Source organism: Rhamphochromis sp. 'chilingali', assembly GCF_963969265.1.
Source record: "Rhamphochromis sp. 'chilingali' genome assembly, chromosome: 15".
NCBI classification, from domain to species: Eukaryota; Metazoa; Chordata; class Actinopteri; order Cichliformes; family Cichlidae; genus Rhamphochromis; species Rhamphochromis sp. 'chilingali'.
This window is the reverse complement of record NC_137942.1, coordinates 19627655-19650383: the sequence shown is the minus strand read 5'-3', so window position 1 is coordinate 19650383 and position 22729 is coordinate 19627655. Positions and strand designations below refer to the sequence as shown.

General features: G+C 36.4%; 3 protein-coding genes across 3 annotated transcripts; all 3 read right to left on the bottom strand.

The window, feature by feature from the left end:
• Positions 1-2272: 2272 nt before the first annotated feature.
• On the bottom strand, positions 2273-12428 carry LOC308412215 (uncharacterized protein). Its single transcript, XM_080906387.1, has 11 exons — positions 12113-12428; positions 11270-11497; positions 10880-11033; positions 10608-10680; positions 10019-10361; positions 9440-9535; positions 8605-8915; positions 7296-7477; positions 4877-5046; positions 4056-4270; positions 2273-3545 (listed from the first exon to the last, which is right to left on the bottom strand). The coding sequence occupies exons 1-11, from the start codon at positions 12418-12420 to the stop codon at positions 3313-3315; spliced, it is 2313 nt and encodes a 770-aa protein (XP_080762513.1). The 5' UTR covers positions 12421-12428; the 3' UTR covers positions 2273-3312.
• LOC308411830 (uncharacterized protein) lies at positions 5195-7032 on the bottom strand. Its single transcript, XM_080905868.1, has 2 exons — positions 6385-7032; positions 5195-6257 (listed from the first exon to the last, which is right to left on the bottom strand). Exons 1-2 carry the CDS (start codon positions 6706-6708, stop codon positions 5586-5588), a joined length of 996 nt encoding a protein of 331 aa, XP_080761994.1. The 5' UTR covers positions 6709-7032; the 3' UTR covers positions 5195-5585.
• A 2535-nt stretch (positions 12429-14963) lies between the features above and the next one.
• On the bottom strand, positions 14964-16807 carry LOC308411980 (uncharacterized protein). The gene is made up of 2 exons (XM_080906055.1): positions 16150-16807; positions 14964-16022 (listed from the first exon to the last, which is right to left on the bottom strand). Exons 1-2 carry the CDS (start codon positions 16471-16473, stop codon positions 15351-15353), a joined length of 996 nt encoding a protein of 331 aa, XP_080762181.1. The 5' UTR covers positions 16474-16807; the 3' UTR covers positions 14964-15350.
• Positions 16808-22729: the final 5922 nt, after the last annotated feature.

The following is a 22729-nucleotide window of genomic DNA, read 5'->3' as shown; positions in this document are numbered from 1 at the left end:
ATATATAGAATGAAACTTGAATATATAGAATGAAACTTGAATATATATAGAATGAAACTTGAATATATAGAATGTATGAACCTCATTTTTAGAGATGATGTGTTTCTGAATTCTCTGCCTTTACAAAATGGCATCAGCTGAACTATTTCAGTACTTTTTAGAGCTTGACAACTGTTTTGCGACAGCTGTTCAAACTGCAAATGGTAGAAATAATTTGGAATTTATACTACGTCACCTTGAAGAACACGTTTTCATTATTGCAAAATTTCTAGTGCTCATGAATAATGTTCAACAAAACGTTTCTGGGAGAAGATTATGCACACTTCTTGAGGGAATTTATCAATCACTGATGGAGATGTCAACTGAGCTAACACTTCGAGCAGAAGCTGAAGCACATGTTATGGGCTCATTATATCATTCTACATCTCAAAGAGGAAGGCCAAGGTAAGTGATAAAAATGGAAACAAATTCATTCATAATGTGTATGGCACTTGAAAGAGTCAAGAGATGGCAAACAAGATAATGAATGCAAGAAATAAGAAAGAAGTTAACATATTTCTTCTTTTGTTTCTAACTCTTTTAGGTACAACATACCAGCTACTCAGCTGACTGACATGCGAGACTTGGGGTTTAGTTGGATGGCCATATCTCAAATGTTGTCAGTAAATGTTCGAACACTGTACAACCACAGGATACAACTAGGTTTAGTGGACTATGGAAATTTTAATAATATTTCAAATGTGGATCTTGATCATCTCATTACTGAGATTCTTACACATACCCCTGGCTCAGGAGAATCCTACATTAGTGGTAGTTTGAGAGGAAGAGGAATCAGAGTTCAGCGGTGGCGAGTGCGAGAACGTTTAAGAATAGTTGATCCAGTGGGAAGAGCTTTGAGAGGACGGAGAGCAATTCAGCGGAGGGTCTACAATGTCACTGTCCCAAATCAAGTGTGGTATGCCTTTTTTCACGTCTTAAATTTGATTAATGTTAATTATTACTTCCTGCATTGTAGTAATATAATATTTTGTTTGTGTTTTAATAAACAATGTTGTATAATGTCTGGGTTTAAAATATTGTTTATCTCCAGAAATAGTTTACATGACAGAAGTACAATGTCAAAGTCATAGACCTTTATTTTAATGTACATCTAGTGTCATAATAATAATATATTTCTTCTTATTCCAGGCATATTGACACAAACCATAAGTTAAATCCTTGGGGGTTTGTGTTTCATGGAGGAGTTGACGGCTACAGTCGCTGCATTACCTACATGAGATGCTGCACAGATAACAGAGCATCAACTGCTATGCAACTTTTCCAGAGTGCCGTTGATCTCTTTGGCCTCCCACAACGTGTCAGGGGTGATGCTGGCAGTGAGAATATTGATATTGCACGGTTTATGATTGAACATCGAGGGCCAAACAGAGGAAGCTTTATGGTTGGACGAAGTGTGCATAATCAAAGAATTGAAAGATTGTGGGGTGAACTAAACAGAGTTGTGTCAGCATACTTTAAAGACCTTTTCCTCTTTATGGAAAATGTTGGGATTTTAGATAGCACTGATCCATTTCATATTAGGGCTCTTCACCATGTATATCTTCCAAGAATTAACAGATCTGTGGATGAATTTGTAAATCAGTGGAACCATCACAGCTTAAGGACAATGGAAAATCACTCCCCGCTGCAGCTGTGGACTGTTGGAATGTTGCAACTTCCTCAGCATCACAGACCGCTCAGTCAAGTGCACTTCAGACATCGTTCTTACCATCACCAGCAGTTGACGGCTGACTTGAGGCAGATCGACCCCTTGAGTGACGATGGAAATCATGGGATAGAAGTTTTTTTGACAGCATGCCGCATGCTTCAGTTAAGTTATTAGTAAATTTGTTTGTGTTAATTAAAAAAATTATTTGAGTGCCAGACACTAAAAATTGTGAAATATCATGATACTGAAAAGGGTCCAAGGCTATTATTTAGGTAAAAGAAAGGTAAGATAAAAAGACTGGTTTTATCTTCATATTCACTTGTGCCATTTAAATCATAAAAGTAGACAAATAAAGTGTTTAGACTACACTTTTCTTTCATGACAAACCATACTTGTCACAGTAAAAAAATGTTACAGTATATGTTACATATGATTGTATGATGTACTAATGTATCTGTTAATAAACAGGAATTATGATTCATTCATTAAATAAAATATGTTATACATTTTAAACTCTTTAAACTTTTTTTTAAAGACACAAATTACATAAAAAGTAGAAACACAGAACACTTTATTTGTGTATTTCCAGTACCCATAGGAAGGAAATAATATTCTGCAGTAATAGGGCTGGTCTTAAAAAAACAAAATGAAAGAGGAAAAAAAACCCAAACAATCTACAATGAGCCTGTGTTATCAAGTAGTATAGTAAAATATGCAAACAAAATCCTTAAAACACTCCCTGCAAACCAGGTTATGTTTATTATCATTATCATTATTATTATTGTTTATAATACTTTGATAATATATAATAATTTGATAAGATTGTAAAGTCATATAGTGTGATATAATGTTCATATTTCAACCTGTAACATAACCAGGTTTGACCTAACCAATGTCTGTCACATTTATAGACAACTTTGCTGCCAGTGTTGGAGATACTGTCTTTCTACCTTTTAGTATGTAGGGTTACTGTAATACTTTTCAAAACTTTACCAAAACCTAACAAAAACATTTTTAAACCTGTGAGTTAAGCTAAAAGTTAAATGATATTAATACAAAGTTCTGTGTAAAGCATAAATGTTCAAATGGGACACTGAAATAAAGCTTAACTCATCTCATTTGAAAATTCACATTATGTGGAATAGTTGAACACAGGAAGCATTTGAGAAAACTTAATTCTATATAACAATGAGATTGTGGCATATTATTTTGCTCACTGCAGGGGTGCTAAATAATGTAATGTTACTATGGGTCATACCAGAGACAAAACATGCCATATAAGCAGGAAAACAAATTAACTACAATCAAAAAACAAAAAAATGCCCCACATGTATAAACTGAAACAAAATTATTCTATCCATTCTCTTCGGCTTATCAAATCCATGTCTGATTTGAAAGTAGTGTGCACTGCATGAACTGGTATTTAAGCTGTAATTTGAAAGACACACATGAAGCTTATTTAGGCTATACAGTCCTACTGCTGTCCAGGGTGTACTCTGATGCGGGGTTAACAACATTAACAAAAACAAGAAAATAAAAAATGCATATGCAAAATAGAAAAAAACCCAAATCCTCATCATGTCACCAATCCTTAAGAAAACACATCATGCTCTTCCAAATCCTGGTGAATTCCGTATTGCAAAATCCATGTCTGATTTGAAAGTAGTGTACACTGCATGAACTGGTATACGAAGGATATTTTCACAAGTATTGGCCACTGGAAATCTGCAGTTAGTGACGAACTCAAGGCTTGGCTTTGGAGAAAAACCCAGGGCTGGTATGCTGTCACATCCAGTGCAGAAAACAAGAATATCTTCCAAAGAGACATCATTTTCAACTATAAGATAGAAAAATACAAAATCATAATGATATTCTGACTAAGACTACTGATGTACAGATACATTAAATTACCAAAAGATTAAATCAAAAGTGAAACATGTATATATTTTTAAAAGTAAGCTGTAATTTGAAAGACACACATGAAGCTTATTTAGGCTATACAGTGAAACCACAATGTCAAAAAAAGAAGTTAGTGGAGACCACAACATATTAAATGTACGTGGATGCAGCAATAGCCTATTATTTGTACTCAGTATACAGGATTGGTAATAATTTATTTATTTAGTTATCCTCTTATTTATCCTGTTATTTATTTATCCTGTTAATACACTGAAGTCAAACTGAAATCACATTTGGATACAATGTTCTTTGTAAACCCAGCACTTGCATCAGTACTATCTATCTACCTTTTTTGTTATGGCATCTATGTCTGTAATTTCATGATGCTGCTGCACAAAAGTGAGAATTTTGATTTATGGTCAAACAATGTGCCAAGTAGTAAACTCACATTCTGCCTCCTGAAGATAGTCTTGCCAGAAAGCCAGGGTCCGGCACTCATCTTGAAATGCATTACTCCCTCGTTCGGAGTGAATGATCTGGAATAGATTCTCCATATCAGTTGCTCTGAGAGCCATTCCAGCTTTCACGAAAAGGCACTTCATCTGAAGAGGGTATGTCTGTAGAGCATCTAGGACACCTAGAGACCTCAAGCCATCTCTGAACCTAGCCAAAATAAAACAAAATCAAATTGTATTTTATATTACTATTATTATATTTGTATTTGATTGGATTTGGAACCTGTATCATAACAAGAGGTTTTGAGGTTTTATCAAGAGACATTTCTGAACTAATTACATTTTACTTTCCTGTGGACTGCTGTATCAGAGGTGAAGAACATTTTTCCCCTTACAGGGCCAGACTGTCTTAGATACAGATAAAAAATGCCTATACATGGAACAACTGAGCTGAAATATGATACACAGGGACCTGTCATGAATTGGAGTAAAAGTGACAAATTGCTTTCAAATACATCTGGTCTCTTGTTCCATTGGCATACCTTTTCTGTCAGTCTACAATCAACCCAAATGCTACTCAATTTGAATCTATTTTTATTTACATATTTAAACACATGCCTACATCGGCACAGATACAACGTTTTATGTGAATTTTAATTTCATGAATGAAAGATATCTGTTTTGTTATGAACTGTACTAGCATGGAGCGCTACAGACCTGTACCACCCAAACAGGCTAATACCCGTTTCACAACACAGTGACTTTAGTTTGACAGGCTTAATTTTTTACCATTACAGTATGTGTTTAGACATACCTTTCAAAAGGTGCACGGGTCCGTTGAAGGACATACCAGTGAGCCAGATCCAAAGCAGTTTCTTGTTTGTTTTGAAGTGTTATGCAAACATTGTGACCAGCAAGACTGATCAAGCTGGCTGCCTGTGCAACTGCATCTTGCAGCTGTAGATCATTCTCGGCCTGTATGATCTAAAAACAATATGAGGAAATTATAAAATGAATTATTTGACTCTACTATTTAGTAGAACATACAAAACTAATAGCTTCAGTGTTTAATTAGTACATTAACCCTATGAAACCCCATAACCGATCAGGAGGCTGAGGTATAAGTTATTACAGTTTTTCTCGATTGCTAAAACACATTTCTTGAAACTATGCCTCATATTCTCACAACAGTAAACACAAATCCATAACATCTCACTCAATTTCCCAAACATCCTATTTCCAGGTCAAAATGAAGCTCTACACTCAAAACTATTCACTCTTGCTGAAAAACCAAACTTTGCCCTCAGACATCAAACACAAGCCCTCAAAAACACACACACTACAACAGAGTTTTGCACACTGGTACAATTAATTCAAAACAATAGTTCCAAAACAATTAGGTTGCTTATGGTTCTCCCCTTCAAAAACCTTTTCACATGATAAACACAAAAGACGCAACCAATGTATGTACAGTGGCACATTTTTATTCATGTACTATACAGTACAACACACACCAAAAAACATTATTCCACCTCAGCATCTTGTCTTTGGTCTGGGTCAGGCCAGAGAATCTCATCCACATCACAGGCTATATTGGCCCTAGCCAGGCAGCGGGGGTAAAATCCTCTTGCATGCCTGATCCACCCCTGGCATGCATCTACTGATATGTCTAGGCAGGCTTCTTCCATGGCCTGAAGGAGGTGAACACGGACATAAGGTTCTCGGTCATACACTTTCCACCGCCATGCCGAAAATAACTCCTCTATCGGGTTTAGAAAGGGAGAGTATGCAGGCAGAAAGATATTAGAAAACCTTGGGTTATTGGTAAACCAGTCACGAACCAGAGCAGCGCGATGGAAGCTGACGTTATCCCACACAACAACGTAGTGAGGCTGCTCTGGCTGTGCTGGTTCCCTGTAGTCCAGCTGGAACATATGTTGTCTTAAACCATCAAGAAAAGCAAGGAGAAGCATAGTGTTATAGGGTCCTAGTACGGCATGGCGGTGGAGTACCCCTCGTTGGCTGATGGCTGTGCACATAGTGACATTCCCCCCACGCTGACCAGGGACATTTACAATAGCCCGATGGCCAATTATGTTCCTCCCCCTTTTCCTTCTTTTGGTCAGGTTAAAACCTGCCTCATCCACAAAGATTATTTCATGGGGAACAGGCCGTCCTTCAATCTCAAAGATTCTCTGCAAAACACATAACACAGTAGAGTCAATCGGTACCCTGAACCACAGTTCAAGAGTGCTGAAATGGCAGCATAAACTGCCATGCTGTGATGGTACACAATACTTTATACAATATCCAAACTCATACCTGAACATATTCCACACGTTGGTTTTTCACTCTGTCAGAGTTTCGTTCGAAAGGGACTCGGTATGCCTGTTTCATCCGGAATTGATTCTTTCGGAGGATGCGGTCAATTGTGGAGAGGCTGATGGCATTTATGCCTCGAAAAAGATGATCATCCTCAATCACTCTCCTTTGAATCTCTTGCAGGCGGATTACATTATTTGCAATTACCATGTTTACAAGTTCCATCTCTTGCCCCTCCGACAAAAGCCTTAACCTGCCTCCACCAGGTGGTCGTCTCTGTGTCCTACAAAAATAGAAGCACTCATTACTGTAACTGTCACACATTCGAAGGTTCTGATTGGTGTGTGATAAATTTTGACTCCTAGTGTTTCCACCTGGTTAATTGTGTGCTAATTGAGCTCAAGCTATGCTGACTTAAGTTAACATTATTGAATGCTAGTGCTTTCTAAATGACTACATGGTGTAAGCACTGAAAAATGTAGGGATTTGTGTGTAGAGTTTTGCAGTAACAGTTCACCAAATTTGACTCATGTGTCAAAGCAGGGAATAGTGTTTATAGTTCAGGGAAATGGGTGAGCTTTTTGAAAAATAGCGTTACGGTTTTGAAATTTTAGTTTAAAAGCCTGGTTATAGTGTTTAAGCAATCGAGAAAAACTGTAAGCTGGAAAACAAGTGCAATCATTAAATTCTGAAAACTGAAACTTGGAGTTTCTTGGGCAGTAACCAACAGAACCATAACCTGCCACACACATTTTTAGTTCTTCCTTCTTGTAGCCATTAAAATGTTTGATCTTTTACTAGAAAGGTGCAGGACTCGGGCAAGAAAAATTAGGGAAGTGTTAGTAAAAATGTTGGACAAGCAAAAAAAGACCTACAATGAAATTGAAAGAACCAAAGGAAAATATGCTCACCGACTGCACTTGTGACCTTGTTTCCTCATCAGTAATATGATCAGTGCTGACTTTTACATTGTCTGGACCCTTTTGAAGACACTCATAGAAGAGTTCAGACAAGAAACATGGACTCTGTCCCCCGTGGGCAATTGACATTGCCATGATCTGGCCAGCATAGTAGTATCCATTATCTTTCATTGCTGTTAACAAATAAAATAAAACATCATCTCAAAAGCTTGCATCATTATTTTTGTTACTGTGGCATTTTTTATAGTACAAGTTACCAAATATTATTTCTGAAAAAAATATTGCCCATACAGTTGCACCCATAATAGTTTGGATAATAACAAAATCATCTTAATTTTGCTGTGCACCACCACCTTGGATTTTAATACCAAACAATCAAGATGATACTAAAGTGCAATTCCTTCGAGGTATTTTATTAAAAAATGGCACCAGCTGATTAGGAATTACAGTCAATTTTATACATTATCCACCATCTTTAAAGATGGTTGCTTTAGACAAGTGATTGAAAGCTAACACCATTTTATGTATTATTTTTAATACAAGGATTAAAATTCTTTACAATTCTTTACAGCCTTACAGTCAGATCAGGTAACTGAGCTGGCTTGTTATGCTTTGGGTTATTATCAATTTACACTGTCCAATCAATTTAGCATTTGCATTTGGCTGAATCTGAACAGATTGCCCTTTACACTTCACAAATCACCAGTGCTATCATTGACAACAGTAGTGGCTTGGTTCTATGGCAGCTACTCATGCCCGTGTCATAACACTGCTTCCACCATGTGTGACTTAAGCTATTCTTTTCTTTACTATGCTTTTCTCCTTCCATCATTTTGGTTAATCTTGGTGTCATCTGTCCATATCTTCATAGTAGTATAGCATAGTTCTTTTAGATGTTTTCTGGCAAAGTCCTTCCAGTTATTTACTATTGCACCTTGTTGTAAAACATCTGTGTTTCCATTCATAAGTGCATCTCTTGATTGTTGAATTACACCATATCAGTCATTTGAATAATTACTTTTGAGAAATGAGAGAGCATGTATAAAAATGACCAGAATTTCTAAATATGTAGTACTGTTTCAAACCTTTCAACTAAAGCAGACAATCTTCCCTTCAGTCAATCTAGGTTTAATTTTTTAAAATCCTCTGTGGTGGTACAAAAATTCTGTCATTGCCAAAAAAATGTGTTTAGTTAACTGTATGAGATACTAAACTCGTACATGTAATCACAAACCAATTGATGTATAATGTATTGATGTAAAATAAATCAAATGGCAACAATTAATAAAATCATAAGTACCTTTAGAATTGCACGTAAGAACTTTAGCATTGGGTGGACCTTCAAAGATGCCAAGTTTGTCCTTGACTTCACAGAGGCAAAGTCGGAAGAACTCCCGAGTAGGTCCTCCATTGTCAACAGCACCCTCAGATATTCCATAGTCATCAGTAAACTTCACATCTATTTTTTTCTCTGGTGAAAAATTGGATCTGCCCATGGCTCTGGATGCTCCATCCCACACATTTCGCCTTATGATGTTGAAGCGTACAGTGCTGTCATTATTTACTCTAGTAACAATCTGCTCCAAGATTCTCTCTAAGCTCTGGACGTCACTGAAACATACACACACACAAAAAAAAAACAGTAAAGAAATATACTAGTCTCAATGGCAATAACCCACCAACAGAATAATGATGTACCATTCTTAAGACTGTAATTGATATTTAACAAAAAAGAGATACAAATCAAGAATGTTTGTGATAATGGAAAAAAGATTAAGTTTAAGTTAAACTAAGTTTACATTTTTATCTTGTCATAAATACACTAGTATTTATAAATAGTATAAATACACTATATAAATACAAGCAGAACAAGAAAAACAACAAGATCCAACACTGACAACCAACCTCCATTCAAAAAAGTAAAAATAAACCAAAACATATATCAAGTAAAATATAAGTAATCTGATAGCCTTGGTAATCTTCAAATGACAACAGAAATCACAGGTTGCAGTTCGTAGTTTGCTTATTCAAACTGATCCAAAACTAGACAGTAGATGACTCCTTTTCCGCAAAAAACATAAAATAATGGTTAATATGTTGACCTTTCAACATGTAAAAGTTTGTGTTGTACTGACCTTTCACTTGCACTTGAGTCTAAAGACCTTGAAATGGCTTCTTGGAGGTCGGGGTCATCTGACAGGTATTCTTCCTCAAACAGGCCAAGATATGTACTGCAAAGCCAGAATGTTTTGTAAATTATTTAGTTAAATTACATATAAATGATGTTGACATAATTACATTATCACAATACATAGATTGGCCTCAGCATTATTAAAGTTGTGTGGGATCATCTTGACAGAGAACAGAACAAAAAGCCTGGAAAACTATTCCTGAACCATGCTTAAAGAAATTCAATAAAAAGAAGACATCACCATCAAGAAAGCTTGGTTAAGAGAGTTCAAGCTATGTTGAAGACTAAAGTAGCTCATATCACATTTTGAATTTTAAGCTCATTAAAATTCTACAAGTTTTGTTCTACTCTAATATACTGCGCTTCCATGTCTGTTTGTAGACAGAATTTTGTAGACTTCAGTAAATCACTGCGCTTCTTTCCTATTTTTCCAGCAAAATACAAAGAAAGCAGGGGTGGGTCATGACTTTTGCACAATATAGCTCAAAAGATTAAAATATACAAACATGTACAAAACACATACCTGTAGGATGTGCTGGATAAACTTGGCTGGGTAGGTCCATTGGACACACTGGAGGTGTTACTAGAGAAGACACGTGTGTCACCAGTAACACTGGCAGAAGAACCCACTGATAAGCCAGGTGTGTTGTAACTGACAAAGGCAGATGTTCCACTGGAGTAAGGCTCATCCTCATCAGTAGCAACGACAGCAGGATTGGTGGACATTGTGAGGGTGTCAGCAGAGATGGAAGATTCAACAGTACAAACATCTTGGGTAGCAACGCACCAGATGACCTCATCATCAACAGACATGGACTGTGCGTTAACAATGGGAATGGCTGAGGGAACTTCTTTAGAAATTTCAACTGTGAGAACACAAAGAACAGGAGTTTAACTTTTGAATAACATCTAATCACATTTATAGCTTTTGCTTTTCATGTATTTAGGGGTACATTTCTTCCTGCTCAAAATATTAAACTAAATTTAAATATGATTTTAACAAAGACTTGACACTTAGCTAAAGACACAATGCCTAAGATGACTAAGTAACAGACACTGAACCAACTTAATTTACAGTTTATTTGGAGCGACTTTTAGATAGGAATATTTACCGCATTTGTCAGAATTCAACGTTTCTGTGAAATCCTGCCTGCTTGTATGGCTACTCTCTCCATCAGAATATGTCTGTAAATTAAAACAGATAATACATTTCATTATACTGACAACAAAATGTCATAATAAATATTAGTAATATGTTTATGTATTATGTATTAAAACATAATACAAGTGACAATGTTTAAGGGAGTTTAAAATCCATCTTTGCCTTTTTCACTCTCATTTTATGAACATACATACATTTGCTGAAATGATCAGGATTACTTACTGATTCATTGTCCTCACATAAGATGACCTTGTCAGGTCTGACATAAATTGACTTCTGATGAAACAGTTTTTTCACAAGGTCTCCATTCAAAGTCTGTTTGGAAGTGAGTGATGGCTCAACTAGTTTGGTGTGGCATGCCAGCAAAATCTGTAGCCTAGGGGAGGAAGAAAACATAGTGTATATGAAATTTTTGTTAAGGCTAACAGACTACAATACAATACAATACATTAAAAGGCTTAATTTTTGTTAACTCTAAAAGATATCAATCCAGTCATCTGATCGGTGCTCCCAGATCCTTTTTGGAAATACCCAAAGTTGACCTTTAATAGTATAATAATCTAAGTAACAAAAAATATATATTTTTTTTATAAAAAAGGATCTAATGCTTACCTGCATCCTTCAACAACTGGCTGGAAGGCAGTCCTTATTGCCTGCATTACTTTGTCTGAGTCCCAGTCACAGCTAAACTCCAGTGCAGATTTTATATGTCCATTTTCAAAAAGCCAAGCTTTTTTGTTACGCCTTGGCACATGTGTAGTTAGATGGTCTGGCAAGAGAATCACTTCTTTGGTGAAAGACTGAGCCACAGAATGTGACCTGCTTAGCTGTGCTGGAAACCTAATGGAGGATAAAGGCAAATTAAACATTTCTGCATGTTATATTACACTTCTCTGATCAATGAAGTACATTTAATTAAAAAAATACACCATGCTGTACACATGTCTAATCTGCATTAATAAACACCCTCTAGCCCCATGGTAGCTAGGATAGGCTCTTGGAATCCTGAATTGGATAAGTGGAAGAGAATGGATGGATGAATGGATGGATAGATGATGGAAGATAGTGGGATGGATGGGTGGAGAAACTTAACAATCACATAAACAAATGTCTTCAATTCACGGAGTACTTTTTGTTGCTTTAAAAAAGGTTTCATTAAATTATATACTGCCAACAACTATGTATTGTAACAACTGATGTGCTTTGCTTTTACACAATGTTTGCAGATTAAGCTTACGGGACGTGAAATATTATAGAAATGTTTCCACAATTAAACAAATTAACTGTTGTGCACAGTTTAGTCTCCACGTCCACACGCTGTCAGTCTATCGCACAGTTTTTTTGTTTTGTTTTTTTGTGATATTTTTGTTTACTTAGCTTCGTCGAGCAATTGAAACCTACGGGCTATTACTAACCTTCCACTAGTAATTTCAGTGCATTTAGTTCTGTTCTTACCTCTTCTGCCTTGGGCCCTTTCGAGTAAAAGGTCTAAGATTGTAGATGGGACCTGTTGTGGGGCACTCCTGTGATGTGGAAGGCACGTTCTCCATAACGTTAGCTGGATAGCCAGGGGTTATCTGACCGGAGAGGTTCACTGCATTTGGTCTTCCACGATGAAAAAGTGAATAAATTTCTTCATCAGTAGTACGATGCGGTACACTAGTACAAATATTAGGTTGGCCAGAACATGCATTTGCCAAGGTGTTAATTAGCTCCTCATTACTTAGAATTTGAGCCACAAAATTCCGTGCGGACTGGCTCATAGTGCCATTCCTCGCAGGTACAAACAAGGAAAACACTAGATGGCGCAAGCGCCTCCGTGACGTCAAGCTTCATTCTATATATTCAGAAGATCATTCTATATATTCAAGTTTCATTCTATATATTCAGAAGATCATTCTATATATTCAAGTTTCATTTCATATATTCAGAAGATCATTCTATATATTCAAGTTTCATTCTATATATTCAAGTTTCATTCTATATATTCAGACTTTGGTTGGAATATGTATATAATATTTTCCTAAAGGGCATTCCATAATATGTATATATATATATATATATATATATATATATATATATATATATATATATATATATATATATATATATATATATATATATATATATATATAACTGTGAAAGTAAGTAATATTTACAGTTTTTCTCAAATGCTAAAACACAAAAGCCAATCCTGTAACCCAAATGACCAGTAGTCTAAACACATTTACTAAATGTAGCCACCATATTCCAGTACCATAAACACATGTCACATGAAGACACAATTCACAAAACACAACCCTCTGTACTCATAAATCTAAACACATTTTTCCTTGCTAAAACACATGTTGCAAAACAACTCTGCTCATATTCTCAAATGAAAGCCCATGTGATGCAAAATGCTTGCCACAGTCACCAATCTTTGAACACAGGGAACACACCTGGCGTCAGTCACTACACACAATGACTCAAAATTGAAGACACTTGTTGCTAATGCTGTACCCACATGTAAAAGCAAGTTCAGAGTGCACAGTATGCTGAAGATTCCAAACAAACACAATGGATGAAGGCAGAGTCAGGGGAAGAGGAATTTGATGCAGAGGAGGGAGAAGAGCTGGCCCTGGAAGAAGAGGAGCAGGCCAATGAGGAAGAGGAGTTCAAATGAGAGGAGGAAGAGGAGCGACCAACGAGGAAGAGGAGAAGGCCAACATGGGAGAGGAGAAGGTCCAGGAGGGAGAGCAAGACAACCTCGCACCATCATTACGGACGAGATGCGAGCAACAGCTCAGCGACATGATGCCGCACAGTGATTGTGGTGTGTGTGGTGTGAATAACGTAAATAAAAAAAACTTCACACCCTGTTCATGTTTTCAAGATTACTGTTGTGTGCAATTGATTCTGTTTTTGCATTGAGTTGTGTTACAGTAGTGTACGTACATGCAGGATTTTCTATAGATTTATACTACTCATATGAAACTCACAAATCTAAATGCCTAATCCTCTGCAGAGATCTACGACGATCCGTTACTGTATAGTTTCTAAAATATGCATTGGCAGTTATGAAACAAAGAACCTTCTCACAAATTGAGCATTGTGTTTTCAATTGTTTTGCTGTAGTGTGTAATGCTGTGTATAGTGTTTACAGTTTTGACAGCTTCGAGCTGCTCTCTTGGTGTGGGAGTTTGAGTTTTGCAGTGGGAAGGTGTGGTTGTGTTTATGTAGCTTTAGAGAAGGGTGTTGTGTTTGGACATTGGGGAACATGGTGGTAACATTTGTGACATGTGTTTTAGCATTTGGGAAAAACTGTAAGATATTATATTAGTTGTTTACACAAGCAAAAACTCTTTAAATGTCGGCCCCATTTAGTCAGAGTTGATTTGTTGTTATATCCTTCTTGACTGCTTTCCACTTGTAATTGCCAAGTTATTAATCACACTATGGTTTACCTATGTCTGTTTTTACTTTAGATTTTTCTCTTTTACATTTAATGACTACTTGTTGTAAACTGTTGCCTCAAAGACAAAATACAGTTTCAGAAAAGGTAATAATTATTAAAGGATTCACATTACTTTATAGCTGTAATCCAGCATTAAAATGCATCTTAATTTCAAGGTTCAATACAATAGAAATGACTGCCAATTCCATTCTAGTTCTGCTTGTTTGATAAGAGAGAAGAATGTACACAAATTAATAATTCACAGTTTTCAACACAGTTTTTTTTTCTCTTTTTTGTGGGGTGGGGTAATTTATTCTGTGTAAACACTCTTTCATTATTCAAGTTTTCTCTCATGGGTTTGAGAAGATACAAATGCAAATATTCTTTCTTCCACCTATGCTGAAACCATCCACAGACAGTGGACTAACACACATGCAGTTAAACAAGATGGACTGTAGGACAGTGCTGCTGCTTTTGACTGTCTGCTGTGCAGGTAAAACGTTTTACAAAATAAATAAATACAAAAAACTCCCAAAAACTATTTTTATATTCTTTTAATTCATGGTTAGGATAATGTTCTATAAAATCTATTAAAATTAAATCTAGAGGATTTAATTTTCAAAGCAAAGGGTGGCTACTTTCAGGAATCTGAAATATTAAATATATTTTTAGTTATTTATCAATTTTTCTTTGCTACATAATTCCATATATTTTGCTTCATACAGTATGTGTATACAATGTAGAAAGTAGTAAAAATAAAGAAGAAGATAATGATGAGAAGATGTGTTCAAAATGTTTCATGCTTTTCCATACATTTGTGTCAATCTTTGTTTTTCAGAGGGGTTTGAGCAGAATCCAACTGTTACAGTTTTTCTCGATTGCTAAAACACATTTCTTGAAACTATGCCTCATATTCTCACAACAGTAAACACAAATCCATAACATCTCACTCAATTTCCCAAACATCCTATTTCCAGGTCAAAATGAAGCTCTACACTCAAAACTATTCACTCTTGCTGAAAAACCAAACTTTGCCCTCAGACATCAAACACAAGCCCTCAAAAACACACACACTACAACAGAGTTTTGCACACTGGTACAATTAATTCAAAACAATAGTTCCAAAACAATTAGGTTGCTTATGGTTCTCCCCTTCAAAAACCTTTTCACATGATAAACACAAAAGACGCAACCAATGTATGTACAGTGGCACATTTTTATTCATGTACTATACAGTACAACACACACCAAAAAACATTATTCCACCTCAGCATCTTGTCTTTGGTCTGGGTCAGGCCAGAGAATCTCATCCACATCACAGGCTATATTGGCCCTAGCCAGGCAGCGGGGGTAAAATCCTCTTGCATGCCTGATCCACCCCTGGCATGCATCTACTGATATGTCTAGGCAGGCTTCTTCCATGGCCTGAAGGAGGTGAACACGGACATAAGGTTCTCGGTCATACACTTTCCACCGCCATGCCGAAAATAACTCCTCTATCGGGTTTAGAAAGGGAGAGTATGCAGGCAGAAAGATATTAGAAAACCTTGGGTTATTGGTAAACCAGTCACGAACCAGAGCAGCGCGATGGAAGCTGACGTTATCCCACACAACAACGTAGTGAGGCTGCTCTGGCTGTGCTGGTTCCCTGTAGTCCAGCTGGAACATATGTTGTCTTAAACCATCAAGAAAAGCAAGGAGAAGCATAGTGTTATAGGGTCCTAGTACGGCATGGCGGTGGAGTACCCCTCGTTGGCTGATGGCTGCGCACATAGTGACATTCCCCCCACGCTGACCAGGGACATTTACAATAGCCCGATGGCCAATTATGTTCCTCCCCCTTTTCCTTCTTTTGGTCAGGTTAAAACCTGCCTCATCCACAAAGATTATTTCATGGGGAACAGGCCGTCCTTCAATCTCAAAGATTCTCTGCAAAACACATAACACAGTAGAGTCAATCGGTACCCTGAACCACAGTTCAAGAGTGCTGAAATGGCAGCATAAACTGCCATGCTGTGATGGTACACAATACTTTATACAATATCCAAACTCATACCTGAACATATTCCACACGTTGGTTTTTCACTCTGTCAGAGTTTCGTTCGAAAGGGACTCGGTATGCCTGTTTCATCCGGAATTGATTCTTTCGGAGGATGCGGTCAATTGTGGAGAGGCTGATGGCATGTATGCCTCGAAAAAGATGATCATCCTCAATCACTCTCCTTTGAATCTCTTGCAGGCGGATTACATTATTTGCAATTACCATGTTTACAAGTTCCCTCTCTTGCCCCTCCGACAAAAGCCTTAACCTGCCTCCACCAGGTGGTCGTCTCTGTGTCCTACAAAAATAGAAGCACTCATTACTGTAACTGTCACACATTCGAAGGTTCTGATTGGTGTGTGATAAATTTTGACTCCTAGTGTTTCCACCTGGTTAATTGTGTGCTAATTGAGCTCAAGCTATGCTGACTTAAGTTAACATTATTGAATGCTAGTGCTTTCTAAATGACTACATGGTGTAAGCACTGAAAAATGTAGGGATTTGTGTGTAGAGTTTTGCAGTAACAGTTCACCAAATTTGACTCATGTGTCAAAGCAGGGAATAGTGTTTATAGTTCAGGGAAATGGGTGAGCTTTTTGAAAAATAGCGTTACGGTTTTGAAATTTTAGTTTAAAAGCCTGGTTATAGTGTTTAAGCAATCGAGAAAAACTGTAATACAACAGTTATTCCCTCTTTTGACGGCACCAATATCACCCAATGCTTTGTGAAAGAGTTTGTACCAAAGAAACATGACCTCAAATGGCTGAAAAACGGAAAAGACATCACCAGTGAAATAGATCTGCCATTTACAGTTCTGACAACAGTTTCTGAATCAAGAAAGGATGGAAAGAAAGTGTACGATGCACTAAGTTTTCTCACAGTAAATCCCAGTGATGTGAATGCAGACACTGAATTCACTTGTGTGTTAATGGGAGGGCAAAATGCATCTTTGAATCAACCTGACAGAGACAACCCAGTAGGTGAGTAACTGATACTTTTCTTTAAAAAAAACAAAACCCTTTCATTCTGTAATAAAATAAGGTATAACCATTTTAAAAAAAATGTAGAAGTTTGATGAACACTAACAGCCAATAATTTGAGGTCTAACACTTTATCAAATACAGCAGCTTTTTAAAATAAATTTGTTTTGTTTTGCATTTTTTCTCCTCAACAGATGTTTCCATAACTGCAGATCTGAAAAACAGAATGTTACAATTACACACACACATCTTTCTGTCTGTTAACATATATGCATAATGTCAATACATAATGTCAAAACTCAATGTGTTCTCTTTAAACGTATATAGTAATATCCCTGTTTAATTGAATATCTTTTCTGATGGGACAGGGCCAACGGTGACAGTCCACATCCCCCCACAGCTGCACACTGACCAGTTAAATCCTCAGGATGAAATCACTCTGGTGTGTCTGGTCACCAGTGCTGTGAATAAGATGTATAAAATCGAATGGTCAGAAAGTTATGGACGAAATTCTGGACGTTATGTTACAGGCACCGACATCCCTGCACAGCAGAGCAAAAATGACCAGAAATGGCGAAGTATGAGTCTTTACACCACCAGTAAGGCAAACTGGGTCAAAAAAGATCAAGTCCTGACAGTCACCTGCCATGTCCGATCTGAAAATATTTCAATAACAGTGTCCAGCAGCCCTGGTAATTCCAATGACTGTGACTGTACCTACTAAGCTTTAAATGTGATATTTCGTACTTGTGTCATTCTTTGTCTGTGAGAGTTTTCTATATGAAAACCTGTGCACTTGTGATGTCAACCACTCTGAAACAAAATCTATGCTTTTGTTGTCATCATTTTGTTTTTCAACCTGTCTAAGTCACAGTGTCATTTAGTTGAAATATGTGATGTCTGTTTGAAATAGATGTTGCATGGAGACTCTTTGGTATATGTATAGATGAATAACTTGAAGCGTCACTTAACAAAGACAATGTCACTGCTGAAGAGGATTTTAGCAGCCTGTGGTTAATATTATTCCTTAATACAATGGTAAATAAATTTAACCTAAAAATATGGTTCCTGTGATTTGAACACGCAGGTTAAATGCTTAACACAGTGACTCCACTATATAAACACTTCATTGTGAGTATGCATAGTATATGTGAGTATATATGATTACACACAATTTATGAGAGTAACTATTATTACATGTCTAGTGTATACATGTATATATGTCATAATAAAACCCACAACACCAGCTGTGGCTAACTATCTTTGGGGCTGTCTACTTAACGGTGTGATCGGGCTTCAGTCAATGCTGGATCATTGTGTGAAACAGCTTGGACGTGTTTACTGTGTGAAAGCTTACTTTAAGCTAAGGACTGCCTAGTCATCATTTACTCACTATATACTGACTATAAATAAATCCACTGTTTTCTTCAAAGGAGCTCTGCATACGAGTCCATTCATTCCACACCAGCCCTGACAAACAGTGGGGGTTGAACTGGCAGAGTTCACTGGAAACAAGTCAGAGTGGGAATACCAGGTGCTGTAATATCAAACCTCTGGATATAATGAAATCTCAGGACCAGTGTTACAGGTGTCCAACCCTGAAGCCAGACCGGGGGAGCGAATTTGTCTTGCCATCACCATATCAAACTTCTCACATCCTCAAATCCATTTTCCTGCTTCAAAAACATCAAAGTAGACAGGAAAATGTTTACTTGCTCCCTAATATGTCCCATGCACACGTGCCATTATATTTATTCACTTCACTTGTCAGTGGTTACAATGTTATGCCTGATCTTTTTATTACCAATTTATTGTAAATGAAAGTTTTATTATATTTAACAAGTCCTGACAGTCAGACTGTGAGTTTGAACCTGTGAATAAAAGGTCTAGAGAATCGAACAGATTCACAGTCAGTAAATCCTCTTGCCTAAATCAAACCGACACCTGAAAAAAGACTGTAGAGGGTTACTAATGTGACAATATCACAGTGACTACATGTAAAACATTTTGCTGGCTAATATTACTGTCAAAGTTTCAATTACAGAAATATGCATATTTTAGAACCGAAACATTACATTTACTGATCCCATCAGACCACTAGAGGGCAGGTGTCAAGTATCTTCTTTTCAAAAATGGCAAGATCAGCAGAGTTGTGGTTCATCGTGTAAATTTCAGCTTGAAAGTTAGGAGGACACAGTGATCAACTTTACTTTCCTATGCTTCTGAGACTTCGCAATGAACTTGACGTTCATTTTATGGAATATTTATTAGCTATTCATGTTAAATCTTTATTTCCATTTTCTCACAAATACAAACATCTTAAAAATAAGAAAACTGAATAACAGTGTAAGTCTCAATCTTTTATCTGGGTACTTTAATATGGACAGTCCTGCCCATTCTACCAACTAGTAGCTTTAGCATTGCTGCTATTCTTCAAGTCCAAAAGTAGAAATTGTTTTTCTGTTTTTTTCATTTTTGTCAAGAAAATAAATGTGGTTTTCAGAGGAGGAAGCAAAACGGATTATAAGCCATCAACTAAACTCTGTGCCTGTTTTTAGCTGTTCTGGAAAACATCCTTACTTCACTGGAGCAATTCAACACATAGCAGAAGAATCAGTAAATGTGTTAGTACAGAAATAAATATTTATTTTACTTTTTGTTAAGACAGTTTCTGATAATTCAGTTCTTTTGCTATATTGAAAAAATAAAATAAATTCAGTGGCAGTAAAAATATTATTTAAAATGCTCTGTATCATACTGTATTCAGTTTATATGGAAATAAATACAAATTTGATTTGACAAATTTGTAAAATTATTTAAAACAAAACAGGACTTCAGGTTTATTAAGCTGCACCTGCTATCAGTCAGAGGCTGAACACTGATAGACCTGCACAAATACTCAGCAACAGTCAGGCAGAGATGTTTAGTTTGAAACTGTAAATAATTCATTATTAAGTCATTAAAGAAGCAGAGACACACAAAAACAAATAAAAAAAAAACACTTTACTATGCAGTCTGGTCAAAAAGATCAAATAACGTTTTATTTAAATTTAATTTATTTAAAAATATGCAAATGAAAAAGTTACTTAGGGAGTGGTGCTTCTGTGTTTCAGTGAGAGGACCAGTGAGCTCACATCATTTCAGCTTCAACATCAATCATGTTCACTCTGATACTGCTGCTGGCTGCTGGATCCTGGACAGTCTTTGACCATCACCTGTCAGGTCTCTGGTTATTCTTTGAGTGATAGCAGCTATGGAACAGGTTGGGTCAGACAGCGTGAAGGAAACCCACTTGAATGGATTAACACTATTTGGAGTGAAAGGAGCATTGACAAAAATGATGCTTTAAAGAACAAGTTCAGCATCAGCAGAGACACTTCTGCTCAAACAATGACACTAACAGGACAGAATCTGCAGCATGAGGACACAGCTGTTTATTACTGTGCACGTCACCGCACAGTGTTACAAACCACTGCAGACCAGCACAAATAGCAACAGTTAGGCAGAGATGTTTAGTTTGAAACTGTAAATAATTCATTATTAAGTCATTAAAGAAGCAGAGACACACAACTACACACAATAAATGTGAATATGTATAACAGTATGAATTAGATGAGTCAAATGGAAACATAATAAAATAGAAATAAAATGGTAACTGTGTATTATTAAGGATTTTCCCACATTTTCCAAATATTTGCTAGCAATCATTTATTAGCCACTCAAGTCACCCCCCACAGTGAGGGGCCAAGGGATGGAGGCCATGTACTGTAAGGTCTTGGATGAGAACTGCCTCAGCCAGAACACTTAGGATTGGTTGCAGATGAGTGAGATTCAGCATGGCATAGACTCATAGTGCTGAGGTAACAAAGGAATAGCTTAAGAAGCATATAAAGGTCATGCAGTGGCCAAGTCAGTTTCCAGACCTATAGGAAATCTGTGGAGGGGATAAAATTCAAGTTCCTCAGCAGCAACCAAGAAACCTAAAGGATTTAGAGAGGTTCTACTAAGGGGAGTTGACCAAAATCCCTCCTGGGATGAGTGCAAACCAAACTACAAGAAATGTCTTACTGCTCTGCTTGCCAACAAGGGTTTCGTCACAAGCTGGTAGATAACGTTTTGCTTGAGGATCAAATACTTATTTCACTCAGTGACATGAAAATCAGTTTAGAACTTTCAATGTATGTGTTTGTAAAGGATTTCTTGTAATGTGTGTTTTTTTTCAAATTTTTAGTTGATATTCTGTTTTCCTCCATTAAAATGAAACTACCAGAAAAAATTTGATTCATTTTTTTGCAAGTGAGCAAAATTACAAATTCAGTAGGGAATCTAATATCTAGTTCCCCAATTTTATTTTAGGACACTGTACATTTTCCTCTATGGCCAAAGAATCGTCTTATCGATCTTATTTTAAAACAGAAGAAGAAGAGATATGCAAAGTTTTCCTCTCTTATGAAAACATCATGTGCCAATCTAATACAGTTTATAGAATATCACTGAAAGAGACATTTTAGCAATGCCTTCATTCTTTAAATATCTAACAAAAATTAAAAAAACATACTTGTCTGGAGTTTTTATAGTCAGTGTTCATGCTAAGAAGGTTTCTGCTTGGGTTCACTTGTAAATGTTCATTCTGATTTAAATAGTCTTTCTCCAGAGACAGTGAATGGCACGTGTCAAATGTGGTTTTACTTATGAGCCCACAGAAAACTCTGGACTGGGACGAAAAAAGTTTATTTTCAAGGCCATCTCTTCCAGATTTATTATTTGTCAAGCAGCAATTGCCTAAAAACTAAAACGCTTTAGTAAATCGTTCCTGATTACTGACTGTAGTAAAAGCAGATGGTACTCTCACTAATTACTAAGTCGTTTCAAGGCAGGTTTATAGACATGTCGTCTCAAGACATGACACCAGATAGCAACTGTTTTATAAAGACAATAAGACTGTTTGAATGCTGTGTTCAAAACTCACAGTGAATTTGTTAGGACATTTTACAAAATGCAGTAATCATTTTAAATAACATAATCCTAAAATAATAATTGCATGGTAATGTTTATTGCTTTATGACGCTCCACTAACCCCTTATGCAGTTTCTTTAAAGTTTCTTTACATTTCCACATGAAATATTAAAAACTTCAAAACTATAAAGGTACAATGAACATATTTTGTCCCTAAAGATTTTAAAATATCATGTATTTCTGTCCCCATTAAAAGTAAAAGTTAATATGGAGAATTGTAAAAATTGTATTCATAACATTAGAGCTTTAGAACTAAAAGCTGTAATTTAAAGATTACTTAGTGGCAATTCGATTGGTTTAGATTTCATTAGATTTCAGTAAAACAACCAGAACACTAGAGGAGCTGGCATACGTTAGTCTTCCTTGATTTTGTTTTGTTTACCTTTTGTTACACCAATTTATCAAAAGTCATTGGTCTATGCTGATAATAAAATAATATATTTAGTGGCAAAACTTAAAATACTCTGTTTTCAGTTTGCATGAAAATAAACTACATTCTATTTGACATAGCTTTAAAATAGAAAAGGAGAAAAAAGGTTTATTAAGATAATCATCTACATGGTCACATTAAATAAAAACACAAGCATGCCATTACAGTT

Coding starts and splice junctions, on each gene's coding strand:
- LOC308412215 (XM_080906387.1), bottom strand. CDS start 12,420: ATGAGCCAGTCCGCACGGAATTTTGTGGCTCAAATTCTAAGTAATGAG. Junction 10,681..10,879: donor TATGTGAGGACAATGAATCA/GTAAGTAATCCT, acceptor TTTAATTTACAG/ACATATTCTGATGGAGAGAG. Junction 10,362..10,607: donor GTTGAATTCTGACAAATGCG/GTAAATATTCCT, acceptor GTGTTCTCACAG/TTGAAATTTCTAAAGAAGTT.
- LOC308411980 (XM_080906055.1), bottom strand. CDS start 16,473: ATGTGTGACAGTTACAGTAATGAGTGCTTCTATTTTTGTAGGACACAG. Junction 16,023..16,149: donor AACGTGTGGAATATGTTCAG/GTATGAGTTTGG, acceptor TGTGTTTTGCAG/AGAATCTTTGAGATTGAAGG.
- LOC308411830 (XM_080905868.1), bottom strand. CDS start 6,708: ATGTGTGACAGTTACAGTAATGAGTGCTTCTATTTTTGTAGGACACAG. Junction 6,258..6,384: donor AACGTGTGGAATATGTTCAG/GTATGAGTTTGG, acceptor TGTGTTTTGCAG/AGAATCTTTGAGATTGAAGG.